This window comes from Taudactylus pleione, unplaced genomic scaffold (genome assembly GCF_031769625.1).
Source record: "Taudactylus pleione unplaced genomic scaffold, aTauple2 ptg001123l, whole genome shotgun sequence".
Classification (NCBI taxonomy): Eukaryota; Metazoa; Chordata; class Amphibia; order Anura; family Myobatrachidae; genus Taudactylus; species Taudactylus pleione.
The window spans coordinates 5,061,663-5,080,507 of record NW_028285524.1 but is presented as its reverse complement, the minus strand read 5'-3'; the positions used below and the strand labels follow the sequence as shown (position 1 = coordinate 5,080,507).

General features: G+C 42.7%; 1 protein-coding gene across 3 annotated transcripts in view; it reads right to left on the bottom strand.

Moving 5' to 3' along the window:
- BRINP2 (BMP/retinoic acid inducible neural specific 2) overlaps positions 1-18,845 on the bottom strand; it is a 289,957-nt gene that overhangs the window by 33,144 nt on the left and 237,968 nt on the right. For all 3 annotated transcript variants that reach the window (XM_088461919.1, XM_088461920.1, XM_088461921.1), the window contains 2 exons: positions 16,078-16,183; positions 2,254-2,490 (listed from right to left, as the gene is read on the bottom strand). In XM_088461919.1, the coding sequence (XP_088318045.1) occupies positions 2,254-2,490; positions 16,078-16,183 (343 nt within the window). The remainder of the gene's footprint in view (positions 1-2,253; positions 2,491-16,077; positions 16,184-18,845) is intronic.

The following is an 18,845-nucleotide window of genomic DNA, read 5'->3' as shown; positions in this document are numbered from 1 at the left end:
TGGTTCCCAAACAGGGTGCAGCGGCGCCCAGTTTGGGAACCACTGCTCTAAGGATTAATCTGAAAACTATCTATTTGCTCTTGTCAATCCACTTTATGTAATTAAGACTCAATAGTATGTCTAATACCAGTGTATAAACCATTGTGGAAAGGTAAAAGCGCAAGGGTGAATACAATGGTAAATATAAAAATTATTTCTAAAACTTATACACAGCCACTTCATACAAAAGAGATTTTACATAGAACAAATTAAAAATAATCTCAAAACAATCTTAATAGTACACTATAGATGTAGCTATCTCTGGCCACTCAGTGGAGAATGTTTAGTCTGAGTTCCAATAAAGGACATAAAAGGTTTCCAACTATGGAAAACTGGAAAACGCAAAAAAATAAATATCCGATGCGTTTCGGTGCTAGACTTTCTTAAGGAAAATGACTGTGATGATAGCTTTAGCTCCAGTGGTGGTTTATTTAGAGAATGTACGAAATGTACAGATGTGTCCTGCTACGTATTTGCTGCGTACGTGGCAAGTCACGTCACGTGCGCCCGGATACGCGCACTGCGTTCACACCCGTGACTCCATAGAATTACATGGTGCGATCGCAGTGTGCGGCGTAGCATATGCTGCCACGGGTAATAGCATGGCGCGATGCGGGTGCACATTTGTACCGCGATCGGCAAGGATGTAAGAAGACACATCTGTATGTCTTCAATCAATTGACTCCCTCATTGGTCTGTCATTCTGTTAAACCTTTTTGAGTATGTATATTAATGTCATCTGTTGGATGGTGTCCTGCTTATACTAGTGGCATGATGACAACAATCTTCAACATGCATACAATGTAGACAAAATTAACCAATAATTAAGTGTCCTTAAATCTATTAATTGAATATTCTTAATATCATACAATGTAAGTAAAAGAACGTTTCCACACTATGGGGCCTATCTAGCAAGCATTTTTTCCTAAAATTATGTAGAAACTGCATATTGACACTGGGCCTAATTCAGCAAGCAATGCAAAGGAGAGAACGCACGCACTTGGCCGATGATTTTGTACTGCGCATGCGTATGGATCGCACGGCGCGTGCTCGAACTAGTCTGTACGGTCAGGTAAGCATACGCAGGCTACATGCAGCGTGCATGCAGACCCCTTCCGATATTGATTGAATGGAAGTGCCGTTTGTGGGTGTTGATGGGGGGGGGGGGTCGGGCGAACGCAGGCGTGTTGGGACACCGTTTTGGGCGTCCATAATTAAGCCAGTGCAGCGACGGATGTAGTGATGAGACTCTGTGCACACAGGAAGTTGCCAAGATCCCGCGTGAGGTCTGGTCAACCACTATTATGCAAATGTGGTCAATGGTTCTCGATGTTTACGCTATCTTGTGTATTCATCAGGCTTTGAGTAAGGGGAGTTGGGCGGCTTAATAATGGACTGGGTGTCTGCATCTTATGCTGCCGTGCGTATGCATTGATTAGCATATTCTCGCAGTGGACGGGTGCGTGCGTTCTCTCCTTTGCGTTGCTTGCTGAATCAGGCCCACTATGCACAATGTCAATGACAAATGTGAAAGACTCCTCCAAAATGCCAGGGAAGTAACTTGCAGGGACAGCCGTTATTGCTACCGCTATCCCTGCGGGTTCAGTTTAGTACATATCGGGGATATTTTCATTCGAAATCAAAATACTTGCGGCAGTGCCACGATTATTAATACATAGGCCCCTATATAATGAATTTACAATGACTGTATATTGTAGGAATAATTAAAAAATAATAACAAAACGTAGGGTTAATGTCATTATACAATTAATCTTCTTTCTTAAGATAGTTATTTTTATAGATTTAATGCAGTACTGCTAATATGAATTTCACTCTTGTCATTAACAGATACTTAATTAAAATGTCTAATTTTAAAAATAGCCTTTCAATTAAAGAATATTAAAAAAATTATATCTAGCTTATATGAAAAAAAAAATGTATTATTATTTTTTTTTAACTTAAACTTATTTAAAGTTTATTTTCTTCTGGTACCTAAATAATTATACAGATGTCAAATTCATAGGGATCTAGTGGCATTACTCTGTGCATCATGCCTTGACGAGGAAAGTAGTCCTAATAAATTGAATATTAGTTCAGAATTAACAAATGGCTGCATCCGCTATGTTCAGACGATGGGTCAACTTTACTTGACAGAACAATTTGTGCATTAATAGTTTACGGCAGAGAACTATGTAGCTCTATGTAGCAACTTACCAGAATCCTCAAACTCTTTGCTCTGACTAGCTGCCTGGTCTTGTGTCTGCGTTAGGCTCTTCTCCAATATATGGATGTCCTCAGTCGGGCAGTTGCATTGTGGGTAGGCAGTGTCACAGTGGCACCAGCATTCTCCTGCCTGGCACTCCATCCTTCCCTGTGAGTTGCATGAAATGTAGGACAGTGCAGCCCTAACAAATCTCACTCTTAAGTACTGTGGAAGGAGCGCTTGCAGCCCTGAGAATAGAGAAACACACTCCCAATTAGAAGAAAGAAGCAGAGACAATGAATTTTCCTGAAACCGTATATTCATATATATCAATGTAGGTGCATTTATCTCTATGTAGCTGAGGGTGCATTCATCTCCATATAAACCCTGCTGATCTTATTACAGCAATTCTAGGAATAGTGTAAGAGCGGTCCCCCCAGTCATGGCTAATTAGCAGACACTGTAACTATTATTTATGGGTATCACCTATTAAAACCAGGTGCACTCTTTGTACCTAATTCTGTCTGTATATGAGAGCAATGGATAACTCAAAAGCTTGTCTTCCATTGGCTGAAATCCAGAGCCTCAAGTTAATTACCGCAGCTTGAACACCAAACTGTGATCTAACAAAAGATCCCTGGGAATACGTCCTTAGTTCTATTTTAAGTATAAATAATAAATGCAAAAACTACAAGTATTTTATTGGTAAACATCTTTGCATACAATAAATTGAATGTGATTGTGCATTCATATCAGGTCCGCACTTGCCTGCAAGCTTCTCACTGACAGAGGAACTAAATTGTGCTGTGCCTGTTTCCAAGTGCCCAGTGTCGGAGTGTGCTAGTATGAAATAAACCCAATGACTTGAAAAAAAGGACGAAAGTTTAGAGGGAGTTGTGCGGTGACTGATTTAAGACAGAGGTCTCATAGTACTGTACCTCTCTGCCTAATGATGCAAATTGCAAGCAGTCTCATATCCTGAAAACACAGTTTGTTCTCTTTATTTCACGAGAGGTCTATTGCATTTTGCATCCAGAAGTCACCTAAAAACCTCCTTTCAAAAAAAGAATTGTTAACACACTGTACATTGGGGATCACCTATAACAGACAGAAGTTCAGCTTCTACAGTACAAGGTGCAATGACTATGGGCCTGATTCAGAGACGGACGCTCTGAAAGAGCGCTCGCTCTGAATCAGGGCGTTTTTTTTTCTTTTTTGTGCGGTCTCCTGGCTGCTCGCTTAGCTGTGGGTGACCACCCCCAACTATTGCGAGCAGCCAGGATGCTGGTCGCGATGGTCAAGATGATCGCGACCATCGGAGGTTGCGACGAGACCCTTGTGGTAGGGTCTTGTGGCTGAAAGCCCCAGAGAGCTTCCGGCTCTAATAGAGCCGATAGCTCTCCCACTGACATAACTGGTGATGTCAGTGGGGCCGCCCGCAAACGGTAGGCGTTCGCCCCTCCGTTTGTGAAGCCACCCCCCCGCCATGCCTACAAAACAGGCGAGCTGTCGATCAACATCAACAGCCGCCCCTTTTGTAGTGAGCCACGGAGCGAGAGAATTTCTCTATCGCTCCGGGGCTTGCGCAGGAGCAGTGTGGCCGCTGCGCGTGCGCAGAGCCCACCATCGACCCGCTTGCGAGCGCTCAAGCGCTTGCGCGCGGGTCTGAATCAGGCCCTATGTTCCTTGTGCAGAATCTTACTGCATGCATATACTTTATGTGCAAACTTGTGTTTAACCATTATTTTGGTGGAGTCAGAGTACTGTATGTACAAAAGTAGGGCTGTGTTTATATCATATCTGTATGCTTGCGTTGCGACCTGAGGAATGGGTAATAGAATAAAGTCATGCAAAAGAGTCTATGAAATGGATCAAAGAAGCGGTGGGACCGCACACAAGACAGAGGGGGCCGTATCATGCCCGTGGGTCTCTAGCAGAATGGCCCTAACCTATCTGTACATTTTTGACCTACAGTACAGTATGCTTCATTAGTTATCTTAGTAACTACAATTTACTGAATCATTTAAACCAGTGGTCGCCAACCTTAATTGAGGTGCGAGCTACTTGAGAAAAATGAAACCTCCTGAAGAGCTACTAAAATTGTAGAAAAAAAAATCTGGCTAATAATCGAACAATTGTAGGTCATTTAATGAGAATGAAAAAAATATTTCATAGAAAACATGCATTTGACTATTACAGTGATATCGTTGTAATTTGTAAATAAAGTTTAAGAACAGGCACATTTCACTGTTAATTACCGGATCCAAGCAGGTATAGGTATGTACATTAGAGGAAAAGATATACAGTAGGCAGAGCTGCTGTGTGATTTTTCTGCAGGGCTGAACGAGAGTCACTCGCTCCGCGAGGCATAGACGCTGTGGGTGGAACCACGGGGAAGCACATCAGGTGATTGCCGTAGAGGCTGCGATAAATCACCTGAAGTGCTAGAATATGGTACCACTCATGGCGTCGACGCCACGGGGGAGCGAGCATCAGAGGTCACTTCCTCCTAGTTGACAGTACTGCAGCTAGGTGAGCTACCAAAATTAAGACCGCAAGCTACGGGTTGGAGACCACTGATTTAAACCTTATATTCCTACTAAAGGATCAATAAACCTGGTAAAAACGGATTCAGTATGATTTACCGCCGGCCGCATAGTTCAAACCCGACAGCGGCATCCCGGCAGCAGTGAAAATCCCGATAGTCGAAAGGTAAGTATTGACTAACCTATTCTACCCGCTAACCCTAACCCTCCCTTAGGGGTGCCTAACCCTAACCTCCCCCCCAAGTGCCTAACCCTAATCCCCCCTCTAAGTGTCTAAACATAACCCCCCCTTTCCTACCGCCTAAACCTAAGTCCCCGGGGGGTGCCTAACCCTAACCTCCTCCCAGGGGTGCCTAACCCTAACCCTCCCTTAGGGGTGCCTAACCCTAACCTCCCCTAAAGTGCCTAATCCTAATCCCCCCTCTAAGTGTTTAAACCTAACCCCCCCTTGCCAGCCGTCTAAACCTAAATCCCCGGGGGGTGCCTAACCCTAACCTCCCCCCAGGGGTGCCTAACCCTAACCCTCCCTTCCCCTAGCCTAAACCTAACCTCCTGGGGGGGTGCCTAATCCTAAATCCCCCCCGGGAACCCTAAACCTAACCCTCCCCCCCGCGGCTGTCCGTGCCCGGCTTACCTTCGATCAGTAAGCCGGGTGTCAGGCTCCCGGCAAAGGGAAAATGACAGGCGTCGGGATTTCAACGCCTGTCATTTAACCCTTGCCGGGATTAGACTGTCGGGAAGCCGACGGTCGGGATTCCGTCCATCGGCTTCTCGACTGCTTCCCGGTAAAAACACGATTTTGGCCACTCTGATGCCCCATAAATACTGTACAACCCTGTCTCCTCTCCCCAAATTGTTCAGGGTTCCAACAAGAACTGCTGGGTAACATCCTTGGACAAAAATAGTTTATCGCTTAATGAATTATAACTCACTCAAAAAATATCAGAACATGTTCAGTTATACCAATAGATACTGTAGCAGCCCTAACAGAATGATAATAGTGCTCTTACGCTAAACAAACATGAACATAAAAGTGTTCCATTTCTGTATTCTGCTTACAGGTATGTTAGTCAACTTACTGCCTAAACTTTCAGAGCATGACTGCCTAGGAGCTGCTGCAACCTATGGCACTTAAACGTCTAAACAGGAATCTCCAACCTTCATATGTCTGACTCCCTTAAGAACAGGGAGTCAGACATATTGTATGATCCTATCTCTGATTTGACCCAGTGGTACAGTACAAGCATTACTTAAACACCTGTCATCTAAAAGGATTGGCTTCTTTACAGTATTGGGTAAAACTCCGACATCCTTCACACTTGGATGGAAAATTTGGTGAGATGTGGGTTAGGCACACAGGACAGGACATTCAGGAAGGAAGATACTCAAATTAAACAAACATTTAAATTGAGTAGAGAGTCAAATAAATAACTACTTTGAAATTTAACTGAGGCCGTTGTATGTAAGGGATGCAATTAAGATGCCAGCGGTCTAAATCCCGGCGCCGGAATCCCGACCCACAGCCAAAATACCGGTACCGGAATCCCGACATCACTTGATATACAGGCTGTCGGGATTCCAGTGTTTGCCACATATTTTATGATTGGCAGCCATCACCACTAGTTTTGCCAATCACATGCACCATAACTAATTTATTTCGGACCAGGACCATCAAACCCTGGCAGGCCTATAAGTGCCCTGCAACAGCCAGTTTCGGAATCACTGGTGTGTACTATACTAATACTGCGCATTACAATAATGTAAAGAGCCACCATTTCAGATGCTACCCCAGGCTGAATGGTTAGGCATTAGGCATACTGGTGCTATGCCCCCTATATATGGCAAAGCCTGCTGCCATACTGCTGTGCAGCAGAGCTTACTAAATAATGAAATTATAACTGTATTCCCCTGTTCTGCTGAAAGCTCATTTGCTCCTGGTTTATTAGGGAACACCTGATACCTCCCTGCCATAAAAGCCAGGCTTCACCAGTACAACCTTATACTGGCACAGTGTTGTGCTGTGCCCAGAATTGTATTTGCACTGTCCAGTTTAGCACTGTTGGATTTTCTGGTATTGACCACAGCCTACAGTTTGTAATGGAAACTGTGCATGGGACCCTAACCCTTGGCCATGTTTATGATAAATATCCCTAGGCTGAGTTTTAACATGATTAAAATCACTTCTTCACGTCCTGCCATTTCCAGGGCGGCAGGCGGCCTAATACATAATAATGCCTCCTTGGGACTGGAAGTACCGCTGTGTGTGACGGAAAACAAGAAATCCTATCACTACACATAACAGCCAGCAAAGTTATAAATATAATTAATTATATGTAAGACAATGTAATCCCTACTGTAATTTATAAAGACATGATTCAGTGGGGGTAATTACTAACAGTACAAAGGTGGAAGTGGGCATAAAGCCATAGAAAGTAATTACCAACCACATTCGCATTGTGTAACTTGCAGAAGAGCGATAAAGGCTAATTGATGATTGGTTGCTCTGGGTTAGTGCACATTTGGACATTGTAAATAAAACTCTGGAGTGAGTTCTCCCATCAGCAGAATTATAGTATGTTATTCCGTGTCACACAGCATGAGCAATAACAGATTCCCCACTGTAGACTGTGAATGCTGAAGTGGCACCAGCTTTTAGTTTAATACAATGTAATAATGATGTATCTGTGCACTTCTTGCATGCTATCAATTTCTAATAAATATGGCAATGAAGCAACTCAATTCAGAGCAACGGTGAATAATGAAATGTAGAAGTGATCATTTTAAATTATTCACAAGAAATGGCTAATTTTCCTGCCGCTACACCCTGAAACCCATTTTCAGTGACGGACACACACACACACACACACACACACACACACACACACACACACACACACACACACACACACACACACACACACACACACACACACACACACACACACACACACACACACACACACACACACACACACACACACCCTCTAGCATCTTTGCCACTTGTCACGGCATGGTGTACCATGGCACGCGCAGCTGCAGCTGATCGCATGGCGCGATGCGTGCGCACGTTTCCAGCGCAAGCGACAAAGATGCAAGAGGACACATCTGTATGCATCAGTGATGTGCGTTCAGGTGAGGCAGAGCCTTTCCTGTCATACTTCAGTATACTCCAAAGTTTTGACTATAAAAATGATTAGAAAAAATAAAGAAAATATTCTAAATATCTGCTTTGCATTATTCTAATAATTTTTATAGTCAAAACTCTTCAGTAAAAAGTGTATGGCAGGTGAGGCACTGCCTCCCCTGACTACCTTTTCTGCACATCCCTGATCAAAACACACCAAATTTCCAGCACTATATAATGCTGCACCTTTGTATATGCCCACATGAACCTTGCCTTCCCAGCCATTAACCTCACCGCACGTCACTATATATATATATAATTTTTTTCCTAAGGGATTGGGGTGCCTTGATGATGGGCTGCAAGCTTAATGTTTTGACCACAATAAGAACAAAGGAGCTCATTCAGAGTCGGTCGTGAGCACTGAGCGCTCACAACCAACTCGATGTTGCCCCACAGCGCATGCGCACGATGGAGCCGGCTCCGTCGTGCGCATGCGCGAGACCCGGCTAACGACGGGTGCTCCGCCATTAGGGGTCTCGTAGCAGACGTGGCGAGCTGTTGATGTTGAGTGACAGCTCGCCCCGTTTGTTGGGCAGGCTGGGGGCGTGCCCGGCCAAACGGAGGCGTTCCAGTCGGAACGCTTGCCGTTTGGGGGCAGCCCCACTGACATCATTGCTGATGTCAGTGGGGAACTTCCTGCTCGAACAGAGCAGGAAGCTCCCTGGGGCTTACAAGTGCCCAGACCCTACCCTGGGGTCTGGTCGTAAGCCCTGATGGTCTTGACCATCGCGACCATCACCCATGTCGGTCGTTAGAGCCGTGGGTGTTAACCCACAGCTTAACGATTGACAAGGAGGCGGCTGTTCAGGATGCAAGCGGCCGCCCTGATTCAGATCGACCGCTTGCATCTAACAACCGCCTCTGAATGAGGCCCAAAATCCCCATGCTTATATTTGCTAGATAAACACAGATGTACTGTACAGTAATGTTTACGCCAATAATAAAAGTCTTTCTGCATCAATATGCCACTCAGCTGATACCGTCTACAATATGGGTATTCAGATCCATAATAAAATCTATGTTTCAATCTCAAGTGGGATCTTAATCACGACACATGCCACACCAAATGTGCCTACAGCAAAAGATCTACATACCCACATGGCCACAAAATTATTACCCACAGCTGTGGTTACTGCCGACTAAACCGGAAGTCCAGTTTGGTGTCATATACAGGAAGTCATCTGCTTAACCCTTGTAGTCAGTGTTAGCTAAATATATACAAAATATATAACAGCAGTAATCTAAATCTCCTACCCCAAGTGGACATGTGCACCATAATATTAATCGCCAATTTAATTAAAGAGACAGCAGAGCTATAACAGGAATGACGTCACCAGATCATAGCAACTCAGGCTCTATCGGAACCTCAATATCGGACTGTCAGATGGAAGATATCTCTGATTGGTTAATCCCTTATTGTCCTGGTGACCGTCTATATAACCAGTAATGCATATATTTAGCATAAAGGGGGCATATGAAATATATATATATATAAACCGTGATATACGCCATCCACGTCGGTGCCTATTTTTTAACAATATGTCATCAAAACATCAGATCACAAAATAAAAATAAACCATAAATAAACAAATGAAACCTTCCCACAGCAATAAGTGTACATATAAGAACATTCAAGTATTTATATATAACAATGCACATGTGAAAAGAACAGTACATATAGTTAAGGTGCAACCAGAGCACACACAAATGATTAGAGATAACTTTTCATCTGATTATGTTTATTGAACCCTATTGGGCTGACCATATCATGAATATAAATCCATCTTGCCTCTCTGTGCTGGAGAGATTTTCCCCTATCTCCTCCCCAGATAAATATTGGCACATGATCAATCATCTTACACTTTGGTGAGGATAATGGATGTTTAAGCTCTAAGGCAGTGGTCAGGGAACAGGGGTAAATTACCCCACATGGGGTAAAAATTTAATTCCTGGGGGTAATGGACGGATAATATAGAATGATTCATATGCATGCCCGGCTGTGCCGCAGGGAGGCTCTAAGCCGGACGCCCGCTGAGATGTTGTTACCAGCGGGCGCCCGGCTTCTTCAATGCAGCGCCGCGTTAGCCGGAGACTGGAGTTCTCTTCTGAACTCCAGCTTCCGCCTCTCCCCATGCGCACTATGGGAGAGACGTCATGACGTCTCTCCCATAGTTCCGAGGAGCAGCCGGGCGGACAGGACGGCAGCGGATGCAGGAGCGGGGATTAAGGTAAGTGGGGTTTTTTGTACAAGTGGCACTATAGGGGCATTATATGGGGGCACTACTACAGGGGCATTGCACTATATGGGTGAACTACTACAGGGGCATTATATGGGGGAACTACTACAGGGGCATTATATGAGGGCACTACTACAAGGGAATAACTATGGGGGCACTACTACAGGGGCATAACTATGGGGGCACTACTACAGGGGCATAACTATGGGGCCACTACTACAGGGGCATTATATGAGGGCACTACTACAGGGGAATAACTATGGGGGCACTACTACAGGGGCACTACTACAGGGGCATAACTATGGGGGCACCACTACAGGGGCATAACTATGGGGGCACTACTACAGGGGCATAACTATGGAGGCACTACTACTGGGGCATTATATGGGGGCACTACTACTGGGGCATAACTATGGGGGCACTACTACAGGGGCATTACATGGGGGCACTACTATATGATTTCCTTCCTTTCAAATCAAGGGGTAACGTCAGCGTATCTAAATATATTTTGGGGTAAAAGGTAAAAAAGTTCCCTGACCCCTGCTCTAAGGAATGTCTGGCCATCGGTTTGTCAGATTGGACAGTAGTTTAAAGCTGTCCTAATCAAAAATCTGTCATTAGCCATTCTCTCTTGCGGAAGGAGAGTATTGTTTTGCCCACGTAGGCTAAACCACAAGAACATTTTAACATATATATAACAAATTCTGAAGTGTATGTGAGCTTGTGTCTTATCTTAAATTTAGTGCCATTATGTGTATGATAAAAAAAATTGACCAATACTAATGATCCTCCAAAGCTTCTTAATAGATCCTGAGAAGGTTGTTGCATTAGTATCAAAGGCAGAGGTAACTACTCTCATAAGTGGAATTATCCGTGTGTGGTTTGCACATGCCTTATTGAGACAGTTTTAAATAATAGTAAGTATCTCCAGGAATCTCTGTGCCAACTCTGATATGTAAATGTATCTCTGCCAGTTCCGCATTTGTATTAATTCTCAAAACGCGTAGTAGCTGGGATATGGGCAGCCCATTTTTCAATTAATTAGGGTGGTGTCTGGTCACGTCTAAAAACAATTGTTGCAGTCAATGGCCTTCCTGTAAAGGGTAGTCCCCAACTACATATAACACAATAGATGTTCACATCCAATCAAATTTTATCTGGTTGTAGATTATAAATGAACCATATTGGTAAATCCAGATTGTTAAATTCTAATAACATTTTTTTCAAATTGAACATGTGTGTCTTGCCTCAATTTAAAACACATCATAAATGTATTGAAAGTAATGCAGATTGCTGGGACCATATCTGGGATAGATGTTCCTTTCTTCATTTTGCGCCATATATAGGATCACATACAAAGGTGCCAAATTCTAATCCATCGCAGTCCCATCGTTCTGCGTATAATCATGCTACATACGGGAAATTAAATTCATTGAATTCAATTAAATTCAATGGGTAGATTCTGTGAAGGACTCATTTGCAACTGTTGGCGAACAGCATCTATCCCATGTATATGTGGGATAACAGTATATAAGAATGTTACGTCCATAGTCACAAAAAGTAAGGTCAGTTATGTCTCCAAGAATCAAGAATGATGTATCCTTCATATACAGTAACTAGCCACCCGGACCACATAAGGCTGTAGTATATAGTCCACAAACTGAGCAATAAGCTGTAGGATAAAACCCCTGGTAGAAACAACTGGTCTGCCAGGGGGTCTGCCAAAGTTTGAGGATATCATCAGAAATGTATCTATAAGACAGGGCATATTGGATGGGCCATCTTAAGAAAATTAGGTGATGAAGTGTATATCCATCCCTGAATACAAGCCTGTTCAATCAACATATCAACAGTATTTTTAACCTTAAACATAGGGATGCCATCTCCTTATAGGTGTTAATGTCACTCAACTGTGTCCTAATTTCTTGATTATAATTAATAAAATTCATGGCCACCACAGCCCTGCACTTAACTTCGTGTGAATAACAATTGTGCTATTATCTCTCAATGACCTAATAGCATTCCTATATTCCCCTGTCAGATTACTATAATGACCATGTTTTCTCCATGTACTATAAAGATCACCTTGAGTTAACCTCACATAGGTCTTAATGCTAGGGTTTGTAGATGGTTGGTCAAAATCAGTTGGGTTCCTAAATAAGGTATCAAAATCAGCAGGATGATATGTCCTAGTGTCATCAAAATAGTCTCTGAGTCCTAACTTTCTCACCAGTTTGTATTGATTTACTAAACTGTCAAACGTATCCCTGGTGTAAGTGGGTACAAAACTAACTCCCATGGCTAGTACGACTCTTCAGCTGGAGATAAAGGGTATGAAGACAAATTATAAACCAAATTATCTACTTGCGTCAACATCCTCTACTTCTACCACCCCCCACCCCTCTGTGTGTTTCCTATTAAATGTCTGCAGGGGTCTGTAAAAAAGGACAAATGGTGGCTGCTCTACTAGGAGGTAATTGGTCATGAACCTCTGTTTCAAATTAAGGAAATGAGGAGTAGAAATTAACTGTATAAATTGGGTGTCTTCTATTGTTCCTATTAAAACTGCTTTGTCTTATTGCATTATCCCCAGTGAGCCACCTATAAAAGGTATAGTTCTTGTAGTTGGAGTTTACTCTTTCCAGTTTATTCTGCTTGAAAGCTAAAAGTTTTTCCCTATATTGTTCAATATTTCTTGTCGAATTCTCAACCCACTTATCAGATTGTGGTGGGAGGTCAGTGTTCCGCCCTCAGGGCTGTCACCCTCTGTGCGGAGATACTGGCCGCACCACCCTAATTACAGCCGTGGCTCCGGGAACTCTTTCCCGTAGCTATTCACATCGCGCTGAATTGAATGACCCCATATATATTTTGTGTATATTTAGGTAACACTGACTACAAGGTTTAAGCATATGACATCCTGTCAGGGGCCTAACTAGCTATTTGAAGGCCCCATAGCAAAAGATTGTAAGGGCCCCTATGTACCACCCAATTATGGAAAATGTATATAATACATGTAACCTTGACAAGGAAGATGGCCCCCCCTCAGCTCTGAGCCCCATAGCATATGCACCCCTGGCAGCTATGGTAGTTATGCTAATGCTTCCTGTATACGATACGCGGTCCGGAAATAGCTGGACTTCCGGTTTAGTCGAAATTTAACCACAGCTGTGGGTAGTGATTTTGTGGCCATATGCGTATTTAATTCTGCACTTGTGCAGACTTTCTTTTGCTGTAGGCGCATCGGGTATGGCCTGTGTCATTATTACGATTTTTTAAGAAAAATTAACTCTATTATGTGCCTGAATCAATAAATCGCTTCTCTTACTTGGATTGGTGAATGCCCTGCTCTGTTTGATTTTTGTATGGATAAGCTCCCCAACGATTAAACATTCTGGTAACTGTGAGTGCAAGTTGCTTTTCCAGTGGATATATATATATATATATATATATATATATATATATAGATAGATAGATAGATAGATAGATAGATAGATAGATAGATAGGCATATAATAAAAACTGACATATCACTGTCATTTAAAGATAAAGCACCTTACTATCTTTGCATAAGGGTGCAAGTCTAAGCAGTGGCAAACACAGGATTTCTAGAGGGGTGTTTCCAAATGCTTGATTTTAGAGCGATTGTGACCTGTCCACGAAGAGGGCATAATTAGCACTTATTCAGCTTTAATACGTTACATACAAAATGTATTGTGTGTCATAGTTCCAGCATTTACAGGACCAGCAATCACAGTAAGCCATTAGATGTGGCAGTAGGGCCATCCTGCCTGAGCTGAATGTTTTTATGTTAGATGTGGGCACCATTCCAGAGCATTGGAGCAAGTTTGGGAGTCTGGGGGAGCAGCAGAAGAACCTAGCACAGCCCTGGACATATATGTACATATAGGTCTCCTTATGTACTGGATAGTGTATTATTATACAGTATTAATAATTAGCTCTATAGATGGTCTATAGCAGTGCACCCCTAACAGTGCATGTTTTCCACATCTTCTAGTTGGTGCACAGGTATATTTATTACTGGCTGACACATTTAAAAAGATCCACAGGTGGTGTTAATTATTTAATTTGTAATACTGAGAATAACATGCAGCACTAGTAACATTTTATTATATTACTATTTCTATTGTGGTCATGGTGTTGGCTGGGGAGGGGGGTTTCCAGGCAGACGGAACACCCACCCTGCGTTTGCCTATGAGTCTAAGACAGCTGTTGATGAGACCGACACTATGGGAATCGTCCTCTAAGACCAAGGATATGCGCACTGGTTGTTTCAAGTGTATTAACTGTATAACGTGTCGCAGTATGAACACTGGAAGCTCATTTAAACATCCTCATACGGGAAGAGTAATATAAATCAAATACAGACTCACCTGCACAAGTGACTGTCATAAATATGCTGACTTGCCCGTGTTCTCTAGTTTATATTGGTCTTACAACGAGATCATTTAGAGAACGGATGGCGAATCACCGCAGCTCGGTTCGACAGGCATTAACAACGGGGATGACCACTAAACCAGTGGCTAAGCACTTTCTTGCTAAGGGACACTCACTTGCATCTTTGAGATGTATGGTCATTGATTGGCAGCCACCGCTGATAAGAGGCGGTGATAGAGAATTGGCTCTGAAACACTGTGAGGCAAAATGGATTTTTGATTTGGGTACCGTTGCTCCCAAGGGCCTAAATGAACAAATTTTATTTAATGTGTATTTGCAATTGAAATGCTCGGTCACCAGACTTGTGTTTATTTATTATTTATTTATTTATTTATGTTTTTGTTTTTTTGGGGGTTGGCTGCTTTTTTATTAAATATGTGTATGTATATTGTTATGTATGTGCATTGGTATACCTGCGGGTGAGAGGCCTGTGTTGAAATAATGAGAAATGTATTTACAAATTTTCTTGGTTCGTATTGTTAATAGGGCGATCACATAGCGCTGACAGCTGCACGATTAGAGGGCTAGTGTACTTTTTGCAACACACGGCAATGTTTATATGTTGCTAGGCAACACCTGACCATGATGCCTGTGGCGTTGTTGCACCCTGGCATGTATGGTAACATAGTGGGTAGTTGTCCTATGTTACCTTATAATGTTGAGATGCAGCCCTACAGAGATTTGTTGTTTAATATGAGACTTGGGGGTCTATGTACTAAGCAGTGATAAGAGACAGAGTGAAAAGTGATAAGTCTGTGATAAGTTGCCAGCCAATCAGCTCCCAACTGTCATTTTTCAAACACAGCCTATGAGATGGCAGTTGGGAGCTGATTGGCTGGCACCTTATCACTTTTCACTCTGTCTCTTATCACTGCTTAGTACATAGACCCCTTGTTTTTGTCTCTGCCTAAGGGGGTTTGGCCAGACGTGTGTGTGTCAGCATGGTGTTAGTATGGAGATCCTGATTACTAGGCTCTCACCGGCTATGTTTTACCTCTGCTATTTATGAAATGGTGTTAGCTGTCTGTTACACTCCTGTCTTGATGGCTTGAACATTATGTTACAATTCTGAACCTTGACAAAGGTCTCTCATGGGACCGAAACGTCGGATCTAGCCTTTCATATAACACTGGTGGTATGTAATTAAAAATATGTTTTTTTGCAATGGTGAGTGCCCTCACAGTTTGTGATTTTTTGGATACAAGTGGACCTCCAGATTTTTTCTGATGGTGTCATTGAGGTTGCTCCCCTAATGGACGGTATTGCTGCAGTGACTGTGGGCCGTATTTGAACTTTATATATATAGATAGATAGATATACACACATACATATATATATATATATATATATATATATATATATATATATATACACACACATTTATTATAAGCCAGTAAAATGTTATTCTTACCAAGAAGCTGGACTTTGCTCTCAGGACCCATCACCAACACAGAGCTAACAGAGTCTAGGTTGTCGTAGTTACTGCAGCCAAGGGGACCAGTTCGGGTTTCCGTTACCTATAAATGGACACAGCGTTACAAGCCGGCAATTATTAAATTCAATTATTTTTTGCTGTTAAGGACATCAATGATTTGCTTTATAATCCAAATCCCTAACTATTTCACTTGTGTTATGCCAGTGGCTGACATTGCCTTGACCTAAACACAAATTATGTATGCTTTTCCCAATAGATAAATCAAAGCTGTGGAAAATAAATGACTAATTTCCTATTCATTTTCAGATTGTTGTGCAATGATGCCTTTTAATGGGCTAGCCAGCAATTTTTTCCACACATTAAGAAACGGTAAATTTCTCTCTGCATTTGAACAACACAATTTGCAGTGTTCTACATTTTTATAGTAATAATTATGAATATCACAAATAACAGTGTACAATAATACAAACTGATTTAAAAGGTGAAACAAGCCTAGCTTTTAAGAGGTTACGATGAAGAATTACATAAATTCTATAGTGCTTTTCAAAATGTTGGCAAGACGTACATTGCACTAACTGCTATTATAACTGTGTGACTACCGCCTCGCCAGCCTGGAGCAGGCAAGAGTTATTATTTTTATTTCATAAAAGCAATGGGAAGCGGGTCTATGGGGGGTGAGCGGGGAGTAGGCTGAAGCTTTGCCGTTATGAAAACTGTAAGAAAAACCTCCCTCACCCAGCAACGTGACAGGTCATTAAGTACCCGTACGCCTCCAGTAGAGCACTGCTGCTTTGTGGTGGCACAGCAACTGCAGCTGCACACGCGATTCACGCCAAGGCTACATTCTCTCATACACTTGGTTATACCCCCTACACCAGGGGTTCCCAACCACGGTCCTCACGGCACACTAACAGTCCAAGTTTTAAGGGTAGCCATACTTGAACACAGGTGACATAATTAGTACCTCATTTATTTTGATTTAACCATCTATGCTTATGCATGGATATCACTAAAACCAGGACTGTTGTTGTGCCTTGTAGACCGATGTTTTTATAATCACTGCCCTACACCCTGAACCTGTCCTCCCCATTACGGTGCCCCCATCATTTTTGCTGGAATCACCAATGGGTGCCACATCAAGTTGACTGACATGCTCTGCCTTGACCTTTATAAATTGAACACAGTCATAATGTCAACACCACAATAATGACAGCTATGATGTTAACAATGTCAATATGTCAACATGAAACATATTCAAAATGTTGACATTCTGCAGACTGCTGACATTAGGGAAAGGCTGTGGTAGGGGAGGGTTATGGTAAGGCACTAGAGTGAGGGTTACTCTTAAGGGTTAGAATTACAATTAGGGTTATGGGTGTTACTGACTGCTGGATGACAGCCAGGCGTCATCATCACCTGACCACTGGACCCAAGAGACACCGCCGGAGTTGCACTAGCAGGTAAGTGATTGCTGCACGCCTGGACGGATTTGTCAACATTCTAACATGCTGTTTATCGACATTACGACCATGTCAAACCCTTTTAAATATAACCTTAAATATGATAGATATGATACAATCTCTCTCTACCTGATAGGAATGGCAATTGTTCAATTACTGTACACAATATACAGTATTTATAATGCTAGAATCAGGTTAACTGAGAGCATATTTTATTGGTTTCCTGGCCATCAGAAAGACTGTAGGCAGCAGCCAGCTTACTTGACTGTCTACTGCATTTATCTGCTGTAGTTTTAGTATCTATGAGAAACAGGGAATGTAAATGAGGTCTGAACCAAATGTTTTAAATTAACGATTTTATTACCATTGGGCTGTGTAAAGCAATAACAGGACTCGCCCTCTTGACTGCAGAGGCTGTTGAAACATCAGCACCTTACTATTCTCACAAAATTCGAGATGAGAAATACTCCTTTCTCACGTGTGAACCACTTCCCTAGTGGTGGTGGTGGGCGCCTTATGCGATTTGTAGCCCCTGCCACATAATGCCACAAATCTCAGAGATGCCCAGCACAAGGAAAGGAGAGTAAGGCCGGGTACACATCTAAACGACGGGCAATCTCGACAATGGTCGGGACGAATTCCCTTTGCACGGAAGATTCATGATTGCCCATACACACTGTGCGATTTAATGAACAAAAGAACGATACCTCGTTCCATCCTTCATTAAAGCCCCCATACGATAGTTCCCATACGATATCGTCTGATTGGCCTACAGCACAGCCAACCAGCAGTTCTCATATGCGGCCCACGCAGCACGCAATTGAGGGTACACATTAAACGATCTTCACGATTTGTTGGTCCAATATGACAAATCGTGTAGATATCGTTCTGTTATGTACCCGGCCTAAGGCCATGATAACACGATTGCCAGCTAATCATTTTATCAAGGCAACTCCATGCCCATTTCATTAGGGTTATGCATAGTTGGTTTAATATAACCCTAGACTATCATAAAGGGCAAATGGCAGGAGGGAAGGAAACGAGATGCTGTAGATATACAAGGAATAGGTAAGTGAGGGAGCGTGAGATTTAGATCATGAAGTTGTGCGATGATGCAAGACGGGAGGATGGAACACTAGGCATGCTGTGCATGGGGAGAAGAGTTTGTTAAGTTTAGTGAAGGTAGTTGCAGGAGTCCAACGCATTTTATGTATAAGCTCTTAACTATGAACAGATGTTCTCAGTTCCAGTGACTTCTGTAGTATATTGCAGAATGACGGCAGG